Source organism: Sinocyclocheilus grahami, unplaced genomic scaffold (genome assembly GCF_001515645.1).
Source record: "Sinocyclocheilus grahami isolate Dianchi unplaced genomic scaffold, SAMN03320097.WGS_v1.1 scaffold116.1, whole genome shotgun sequence".
NCBI classification, from domain to species: Eukaryota; Metazoa; Chordata; class Actinopteri; order Cypriniformes; family Cyprinidae; genus Sinocyclocheilus; species Sinocyclocheilus grahami.
Genome location: NW_015505295.1, coordinates 864090 through 874969, shown reverse-complemented (window position 1 = coordinate 874969; position 10880 = coordinate 864090). Strand labels below are relative to the sequence as shown.

Below are 10880 nucleotides of genomic sequence, written 5' to 3'. Positions count from 1 at the left end.
GGCAAGAAAAATTACTGTGGTCATTTTTGTAAGGTTTTATCTACAAGAACGGTGCATTTTCAGAGTTTTCTTTTTGCCGCCATCCGCGAGGTGTCATATTTCAAGTGAGGCGCCAGCTGTTGGCATGGCAACGGAATACAACCTGAGCGAGCAAGAAGCTGAATAAAAGTTGCTCAACTGTGAGTTTATTATAATTATTAATCATTTAGTTTGGTTTTAGGTTTAACCAACTGCTGGTTAGTTTTCCGCTTAAAAGATGAAAAAACGAGTTGAAAAATCCTCCAAGGAGAAAGTGGACAAGCTGGATTCTGTGACCGACGAAGAACCACCTAAAACTGCAGGTATGTGACTGTAAAGACAGATAGACTGACTAGATTTTGACTTCACGTGATCTTTAAATAACCAAAATATATGCCATGTCCGAAGATATGCTGTTTGTTGGAGTTCAAATGCTGTGTGCTAGTCCCTAGAGCACATAAAGGCAATGTCGGTGTGTTTTTGTATCGCTCACACTAGATGTGGAGCTGGACTTCACAGAGCTGTGCAAACTCATGGGTGTGAAAGAGATCCCTTCTGTGAAGATAAAGCAGTCAACATCTACAAATAGAGGAGTTATGGGTAAATAGTGTTGTACATAAAACATATATTGTTGTCTACTCTACTAAAGGATGATATGTTATACTTAATGCTATTTATTTGTCTCCCATATTAAAAAACTCGTAATTTTTTCATAATAAAACCACCAACTCGGACTGAAGAGGACAATCAATTTCAGACATCTTTAGAGAGTCAAATGACAACATGGTCCTCTAAGCCTTGCCTCCAGCTAGAGCTGGAGAATGAAGACCACGGCAGCGTAAAGGAAGTCAAAATAACTGGTAAGACTTCTTTGTAAACAATAAGATGTAGCTGTTCACACTCCTGAAATGTTTAATATCAAAATGATTTGTTATTTTTTAGGATGGAGGGTGGATGAGGTGGTGCTTCAGGTGTTGAGCAGGATATTGTCGTCCCTCAGTAACCTGCAGTGCTTATAGTAAGCCTTTGAGTGTGTGTGTGTGTTGTATGTATGTTTATGAGTGTTCCTGTTGCAAATAAACAGCATGTTATGTCGATTTCCTATTAATGGTGATGCTTTGCAGCATGTGGCATGCGGGCCTGACGGATTCCACCTTAACCTCAATTAGAAACACGGTATCTTTGTGCTCAAATCTCAGGTAAGAACAGTCAAACTGTTTTCGAAGGCCAGAATGACTTGTAATTATTTCTTGCCAGTGTTATTAAGACCCACATTCAGTGTGTTATAAATAACTTTTCATTAATTCATTCATTTCACATTCATTAAAGGTGCTGTATGTAGGATTGACACCGAGTGGTTGAACTAGTCATGTTCTTTGTAGCGAACGAGAAGAGCTGACTCCCGTCAGGGAGAGCCGAATCTTCAGCCGGAGCCTTCTATTTTAGCCCAATTTAGCAATTGTGAATGGTTTGTGTGTTGGTAAGCAATATTTTATTCAGTGTTTTCATAAAAGCCTTATTTTAAAAAAAAATTTCATTACAAAAAAAATTTAAAAATACACATGAGGCTAATCACATTGGAGGACAGACTAGGATTATACCATTATGTGAAAGAAGGAAGGGGGACACACGCTCCGAAGATAGCAAGTATAGTGGTAAAGGCCAGGTACACAGAGCGACAGAGAGAGGCGGGGGATCCGGATTTAAAGGGGTCATATGATGTTGCTAAAAAAACATTATTTTGTGTATTTGGTGTAATGAAATGTGTTTATGTGGTTTAAGGTTAAAAAAACACATTATTTTCCACATACTGTACATTATTGTTTCTCCTCTATGCCCCGCCTTTCTGAAACGCGTTGATTTTTACAAAACTCATCGGCCTGAAAAGTGAGGTGTGCTCTGATTGGCCAGCTATCCAGTGCGTTGTGATTGGCCGAATGCCTCAAGCGTGTGACGGAAATGTTGCTGTGATGCCCTGTCAGGCCGGAGCGACGATTCAAAAACATGAAAACCCATTATAAACTAAGCATTTGTTGCATCCAGTGGGGACATAATTACGGATTATAATGACTTAGGGGCCATTCACATATCGCGTTTTTTGCACGCTCAAGTTCGTTATTTCAAATGTAGACGTGCGGCAGGCGCTCTCATAATGGAAGCGACACGCTAATTTTTTCCAGGAGCGTCCGTGCGGCATCGAGATAAAAACATTTCAACTTTTCAGAATGCCGCAAGTCATGTGACAAGAACCAACCAATCAGCTTCATCCTTTCCCGTAACAACATTGAAAGCTCAGTCAAGATGAAGGAACAGCTGATCATAGGTGTACAGGGATAGCCATTTTTAAATAAATTTAGTAGCAGAGCTACTGCAAGTGATTTTTAGTGCTGCAAATCCATTTATCCTTTGCTGAAACGTCCGCATCTTCATGAAGTGCGCAGGTCATGGTTGCTTAGCAATGGCAGACGCCTCTGGAGCGCAAGCGCCCGAACGCTTTGGGGGAAAAGCAGAAAGCGGCGCGCCTAGCGTTTTCCACGCGTTTTAGGCGCGATATGTGAATGGCCCCTTATACTGTCTTTTTACATGTTGCGTTGCATCGCGCCGCGTAAACATAAAACCAAGTCTGCATTTGTGATCGGAGAAATGACGAACAACAAGCGCTACTCTACACTCCTCAAAACTCGCGTTTGAATCGTCAGTGGCAAATCCTTTAAATGAAAACGTACTTACAGTCTGTGAGTCAGAACAGCCGGCATTGTAGTCTACTCTTCCAGGATCAGGAAACAGTCCTCCATAAAATGCGCTGCACACATCTGAATATTTGGGTTGAACTGTTCTGAACATCCACGGTGAAAGCCGATCCAGTGATCGACAGCGTGAAGTTGATGTATTTCCTCAGCGACCAGCACGGATCAGCTCCAGGCACGACGAAGCTGATTTCGTTCTCTTTTGGAAGGCCAAGCAAAGTAGTTTCGCTTTCACAACGAAACACAGCGTCTCGACATGGCGGCAGCGGCAACAATACTACAGTGAGAATAAAAGTTGCACCTTCTTTCTTTGCGTGAACATTTGGGCGGCGTTATGCAAATCTTCCCACATAGTGACGTGGATATGTGGGGGCGTGTTAGAACGAGCCGTTTTAGGTAGGTGTGGTTGACTCTTAACTTTTATAAAGAATATCTCTTTGGATTTGAGACTTTAGTCTTTGCAACTTTACAGATCTTCTTTATGCACCAAGAGCTTGTAACACTTCAAAGAGAAAGGAAAAATTTAAATTGCATCATATGACCCCTTTAAACACAAGTGCGTTGGTTAAGGTAGGAAGACGCTGCATTGTTGCAACATCGGGTCCCCTCAGAGAGTCTTCTCAAAAACAGGACAAATAATCACAGAGAGGAGAAATCGCATCAGCACACCCAAGCTAAGACATCTGATATTTCTGAATGCCAACCTGCACTAAAAACTAAAGTGTCTTAATGTTAAGATTTTTGCCTTTATTTATTTGATTTGTTTGGTGTAGTTCTATGTTCAATTAAAGTTTTATTAAAATGTTAAATAATAGTAACTGTATTTTTTTGTAACGAAAATGCATAAAAGTAATGCTATTATAAAAACACTAAATAAAAAATTGCTTACCAACACACAAACCATTCACAATTGCTAAATTGGGCTCAAATAGAAGGCTCTGAGTGATACTAAATGAAGAGCCATTTGGGAGCCGAACCAAAAGAGCCGAATCTTTGAAAAGAGCCGGACTTCCCATCACTAGGTTGAACTAGGTATTGCAGTCCAAATTCAAAATATTGGAGAGGGTTTTTTTCACCCGGCCCCTCCTCCTCAGACTTGACGCACACACAGGTTGCCAGATTGACGACACCAACAGGAACGAGCGCACTTGACGATGAATGAAATGAAATACACTGTGTTTTCCGCCAACTGGCAACCCGAGGTGACGAAATACAATTGAGTAAACTGGCAGTAGGCGGGTTTCACAAACCAAAACAGAGACCGACATTCCGGCCCGGAACACACATTTTCAAAGGAGAGTAACTGACTGTAGCACTGTTTTTCAGATAAACAAGTATGTTAACTTAGCATGTTTCTTAAATATCTGCAAACAAATTATGGTATATTTATGCTTTAGTAGAGTCAATAACTTACATACAGCACCTTTAAATCTCACAAAGTTATTTAAGGTTTAAATATATTTTAAGGTTTAAATATATTATATTTTTAAAAATCTGATGACATTATCTACCAATTTATATCTTGATAGGAAGGTGGTTTTAGAGGGTAATCTACTCCCTGAGCAGAGTTACCACTTACTCATAGGGGAAGACAGCATGTGAGTCATTTTCATTTTTAAACATACATACACTTGATGCTTACAATGTATTGTGCCATTCAGAAGTTTGGGGTAAATGTTGTGGGATTTTTTTTTTAATTAATGGTTTTTATTCGCTTTCATTCAGCAAGGATGCATTCATTTAATCAAATAACAAAAACAGCAAAAATATTTTCAGCATTGGTTATAATACTAAATATTTCTTGAGTGGCAAATCAGCGTACAGTGGTGGCCAAATTTATTAGAGTACTAGTATTTTCAGCAGCTAAAAATGGTTTCAAGTCAGTTATTTCTATCTTTCGCTGTAGTGTGTCAGTAGGAAATATCAGTTTACATTTCCAAACATTCATTTTGCCATTAATTGTAATTATCCAGTGAGATTTTTGTCTGACAACAGCCAGTGCTCCACACAGAGATCTGATCTCATCATCATCCAGTCTGTCTGGAATGACATGAAGAAACAGAACAAACTGAGACAGACTAAATCTAGAAGAACTGTGGCAACGTCTCCAAGATGCTTCAAGAAACCTACCTGCAAAGCTACAGTACTGTTAAAAGTTTTAGGCACTTGTGTAAAAATGCATTAAAATGAGGATGCTGTCACAAATAATGTCATAAATAGATTTTCTTTATCAATTAACTTATATTAACTAAATTAAATCAACATTTGGTGTGACCATCCTTTGAGTTTAAAGCAGCTTTTACTCCAGATGCACTTGCAAATAGTTTTCCAGGTAGGTTTCTTGAAGCATCTTGGAGACGTTGCAACAGTTCTTCTGGTTCTCAGTCTTGCAGGAGTAATGCAAAGCCAAGATGTCCGCTGACCATCTGAATTGGTCTCTTTCCAAGCTTGTGTAACACGGCAAAAGTTATCAGTATAACACTGTGTTATATTACTCTGAATAGATATAGGGCTAGGTTCGACTCTTGGGAGGATAAAAATGAAATTTGGGCCAAATGTTATGAAACAGCTAACAGCCAGCACATTTATTGCACATATAACAAAACAAAAAAATAATAGAAGAAACAAGTTAGTATTTTGTTGTATTGTCCCATACAACACTGCTGGAATGAGAAAATTAGAAATTTAGTCCAGGTCGTGCATAACATGTCAGAGAAAACAAAGAAAGAGGAAAAAAATTAAATGTCCAAAAGTCCTGCAGGTTCCTTCGCAAATTTGTGTACGTGTAGTGTAAAATGAATGTATGTATAAGGCCTTGTTTTATCCTACTACCCGGGTAGTGTGTGTGTAAAGTAACAGCTTATCTGTAATTGAAAAAAATCCCACAATGCAGACAGGTCCGAGTTGAACGTCAGCAGTAGGCCCTTCACAGAATCAAAGGGTCTGGCTTGCCATAGCTCACAGTTGATCATGTCACAGGATGGAATCAAGCAACAAAAAACTGTCAGAGTTCGTAGAAATAACTTCTCAATCGACATCAATAAGAATTCCTTTTGAAACCCATGAACATACTGCAACAATTTATATGAAAAATTTAAACATTAGAAAGTACTTTTGTGCCGTTATAATCAGTGTTGGGGAGTAACTAGTTACATGTAACGGAATTACGTAATTTAATTACATTACATTAAATTACAGTTACTTATGAAAATGTTAAGGATTACTGTAACGGGGCTGACGAGACGTGAGACGTGTGGATCCATCTGCAAGCTTTATTTGAAGAGACGTGGTAAACAGGCAGGGTTAAAAAATGGCAAAACAGGTATATGGCGGGCAAAACACAAGAATAGTCACAGGGCTAGCGTAGGTCACCCATAAGCAGACAGAATCACAGGGGCGAGACGAGAGGGAAAAATCCAGGAAAACAGGCAAAGATCAGATACTGCAGAAACAGGCAAGGCAAAACAAGGAAAACACGGAGACTCGGAAAGGGGTACAGGCTAAACAATACTCAGCAGAGAATGGTGGTTTGAGTGGGTGTTATATAGTGAGTGAGGTGATAAGAAACAGCTGTGTGCAATGAGTGCCATCAGTGCAGTGTGCAAACCGTGCAATGAATGATGGGATATGAACAATGAGAGAGCAGAGACAGACAACACAGACAGAACATTGGGGTTGATAGACAAGACTGAGCGTTCAGAGGCAGCCTCCCTGGCTGGGTCGGGACAAGACAAAAGTTCACAAACGGCCTCCATAGCCATGACAGAACGAGCAAGGAGTTCGCAGACGGCCCTTATAGCCATGACAGGACAAGCAGGGAGTTCGTAAACGGCCTCTATAGCCCTGACAGGACAGACAAAGAGTTCCCAGGCGACCTCCTTGGCCGGAACAAGACAGACAGAGAGTTCATAGGCAGCCTCCTTGGCCGGAACAGGACGAGCAGAGAGTTCATAGACGGCCTCCTTGGCTAGAACAAAACAGACAGAGAGTTCATAGGCGGCCTTATGCAACAGTTTGTGTTGTGCGAGAGTCAATGTAATGGAAAGGGTGACCTCTGGTGGTGAATAAACGGAAGTCCATAGACCGAATTCGTGACAATTACAAATGGGGTTTTATCTGATTTTTTCACACACACTCCCACATACAGATTTAATTGAGTTCTTTCATAAATTGCAGTGACTGCTCTAAAATATGAAACACCAATGTTTCAGTAGTTTATAACATGCTTATCTGATAGGGTTTATGTATATGCTTTATTTTTTTAAGATTAACTGTTTTTTCTAAGGAATTGTTAGATTCCAGTGTTTCCTGTCATAGCTATGTGAAGATTTGATTTCAAAAACAGTATCATAGCTATTAAACTATTTCTTGTTATGATTTTAAAAATGTTTTTAACCTCAGAATGATTTAAAGCAGTGGTTTTCAAACCTGTCCTGGCGTACCCCCAGCCCTGCACATTTTGTATGTCTCCCTCATCTGTCACACCTGATTCAACTCATCAGCTCATTAGTGGAGTCTGCATGACCTGAAGTGGGTGTGTCAGATATAGGGAGACATACAAATCATGCAGTGCTGGGGATATTTCATGGACAGGTTTGAGAACCCCTGATTTAAAGTAAGTCTGATTTTGTGGTGGCTGTGCTTCAAAGGGGCCATCGGATGCCCATTTTCCACAAGTTGGTATGATTCTTTAGGGTATTCTTGAAATGGTCACAGTGGTCGTGTAAAACAATACCCTTTTTTACCTTGTCAAAAACAGCTCTGTTCACAGCAACTGGTTTCGGTGCATTTCTCGTTACATGCTAATGAGCTCTGCTCACACCCGCCCCTCTCTTCTGTGGAAGAGCAAACGCGATTCGCAAATAATTATAACAAATAAATAAATAAAAAAGCTACGGCTGTCCCGTGTTCGAATCCCAACTCAAGGACCTTTCCCGATCCCGCCCCCCCAATTTTGCATCCAATGTCTTCTTTAAAATTAAAATATTATAATCTTAATTCAAGTGATGAAGGATTTCGAAAGTCTGACAGTTATCAGTGTTGAGCACATACTGTAAGGTTAACCCTGCCTGGTTTACATGTTTGAAAATGATTAACAGTTGAAAACATTAGAAATTTAGAAAAGTAATCAAAAAGTAATCAAGTAATCAGTTTTTGATTACTTTAATAAAGTAATTGAAAAGTTACACTAGTTATTACATTTTAAGTAGGGTAACTTGTAATCTGTAACTTATTACATTTCCAAAGTAACCTTCCCAACACTGGTTATAATATTTCAAATGCAGCACTTGATCACCTCCCAGCATTGAACTTAAGCATAGAACAGCGTAAAACTCTAGGGGGTTACACTTGCATTCTTAAACAGTTTTGTTATCAGTCACTGTCCAATAAGCACACATCACCATTTTTATGTATGTTATTCCCCTTGCTTTCCCCAGTTATTTATTAGCTCTCTCGATTCATCTTTAACCGTGGGATTTTACCCCCTGTCTGTTTTTAAAGATAACTTTTTTATTTAACCCTCTCTAGGTGCCCAGGGGTCCCAGAGGCATATATATATATATTACATATGAGCTGTCAAGGTTTTAATAAACCTTGCATGCAGTGTACACATGAATCATTCTTGCACCCCTTGTACACAATCTCAGTCACGTAGGCCATGAGGTCTTTAAAATGTGTGATATCCAAACAACAACTACAAATGTCTTCTATAAAGATAGATAAAATATTTCATCAAAGTAGGTACACACACACACACACACATACATTTGCTGCTTGCAATATAGTATTTAAGTGTGTTATAATGCATCTCTCTCATAATGACAAAATGCATTATTTGTATTTTTTCACTCAGCTCTTTTCAAATAATGTCCATGCTAGGTTGACGGATGTATCACTACGTAATAATCATATAGGAGAGGAAGGAGCTCGTCTGATTGGCTTGGCATTGTCCACTGTACACTCTGCCAACAAAAACCTCCTGTCACTCAACCTAGCCTTTAATAGTATTGGTGATGCAGGTGCAATTCACATTGCTCAGGTGTGTATTGAAGTCTGCCATCTGAAGGTGTTCAGACCGTTTCTAATGATGTCAAGACTGCATATACTTAAAATTGAGTTTTTAATATCACCTATCCCTCTTTTTAAAGGGTCTGCGTCTCAACCGTTCCCTGCTGTGTCTGTCGTTATCCTACAATCAAATAGGGGATAATGGAGCAGCTCATTTGGCTGAGGTATACTTATATACTCCTATTAACAACTACATTCTATTTGCCTAGCTTGACACATTAAACATGCATATTTCCATTCATCTTTTTCTCATTTCCTTATTTAGGTGCTTGGCCCCTTTGCTCTGACACATGAGGAGATAGTTGAGAGGAGGAAGCTGTTAATTAAAGGTGAAGAATCAACAATGGTCCAGCCATCTCTAGTTAATCTTGCAGACTCACATGAGCGGCCTCTTTCCGTCCGCAGCAGCTCTTCTCTAGATCGTCTCAACAAGACTACAAAGAACCCCACCAAAAAGAAGGTAGAGCAGTGTTGTTCCCTATACATTTTATGACATGAAAATTAAAGAGTCTGTCTCTTTTTACTGAAATATAACACAATGGTTTACAGTTGTTTCATGATGTTTGTTGCATGATTTTACTTTATTGTGTGTAGGACAACCCTAAGAAGGACGAGAAACCAGCGCCAGGCCAGGCAGCAAAGAAAGAGGAGCCAAAGATGGCCAAGAAAGGTAGTTAACTTCCTTTGACACCTGTTTGTTTGAGATTCAGATGTGGACTTTATATTTTAAATGGTATATTTTATATGCTTTTCACTCAGATAATAAAGTTCCCCGTAGTCAGGCTGGAAAATCAGCAGGCAAAGACAATAATCTACTAGTATCGGAACAAGAGGTAAGAATAAGACAAAAACGGAAGGAAAATGCTAAACTTTCTCTCTCTCTCTCTCTCTCTCTCTCTCTCTATATATATGTGTGTGTGTGTGTGTATATATCGACAGTTAAACATTTTTCCCATTAAACATGGAAGCATTTGTTTGTCAGAGAGTGGAGGTGGTTGAGACAGTGATTCCTCTATTAGATCCAGGAATTGTGCACACTGGAGGGAAAGTCATTCATCCAGGAAACACATGCCTTACATCTATGAATCTCTCAGGTGATTTCATTTTAGAATTGATTTCATTTCGGTATTAGAGTGAAACATACTTGTACTGCTGTAACATTTTCTTTTCTGATAATGCAGGAAATAAATTGACTGAGCAGTCCCTCGAGGTGTTCCTCTCATCTCTGGAAGGCCAGGGTGAAGGTGGGCTTCTGCGTCTTTCTCTCAACGTGAGTATCTTCATTCTTTTTCTAATCCTTTTAAAGAGCTTGTTTTAATTTCAACTATGTTTTTCAGAGGAATCATTTCCCCTCAGATTGTGACACCTTCCTTAAGATACAGGAGATTATGTCACTCAGGGACCCTCTAAAGAACAAACGCTCTGGTCAGATGGAGGATGAACACGGTGAACCCAAGACCGCCAACGACGCCTAACAGTGTAAATGACAAGAAGGGTTTAATATATGAAAAATATAAAAGTTACTGCCTCAACTCAACCAGATCAATAATTCATGCTTTCATAATTTGTTAATCTTTTTTTTTATCTTTGCTGTATTGTATTTTTTACATATTCACTGACATTATACATGGAGAGTTCTAGACAAAGGGTTGAATATTAGTTTTGATTTGTTTTACATTTTGAACACTGCATGTTATTTCACTGTTTTGATCATTTTTCTAGTAAACTTTTCCATTGACATTTAATTTAGTTGGTCTGGGCTTTTAGGGCAAAGGATTGCTGAAACACCCTGTATTGTTTTATATGTACAGTTTCCTCTGTATTTCTGCTACACTTCTGCTGAAATAATTATGTTTTACCAATTCGTAATTTAAATTGTATTAGTTAAGATCTTGAAAACGATAATTGTACCAGCTACGTGTTTTTAAAAATAAAGCATCAAATTCAAGTCAACATAACAAGTATGTTATTCTGTTTTTCATTCATCCGCAGAGCTCTTTATTTTTCATTCTTTTCCCATCAAACATTAAACACAGATTGACTAAA

At 39.0% G+C, this 10880-nt stretch overlaps 1 protein-coding gene across 1 annotated transcript; it reads left to right on the top strand.

Moving 5' to 3' along the window:
• Window positions 1-256: 256 nt before the first annotated feature.
• Window positions 257-10743, top strand: LOC107589408 (leucine-rich repeat-containing protein 71). The gene is made up of 14 exons (XM_016277830.1): window positions 257-341; window positions 517-595; window positions 778-878; window positions 961-1036; window positions 1143-1217; window positions 4295-4363; window positions 8646-8805; window positions 8915-8998; window positions 9100-9294; window positions 9429-9504; window positions 9594-9697; window positions 9826-9928; window positions 10016-10104; window positions 10172-10743. Exons 1-14 carry the CDS (start codon window positions 257-259, stop codon window positions 10307-10309), a joined length of 1434 nt encoding a protein of 477 aa, XP_016133316.1. The 3' UTR covers window positions 10310-10743.
• Window positions 10744-10880: the final 137 nt, after the last annotated feature.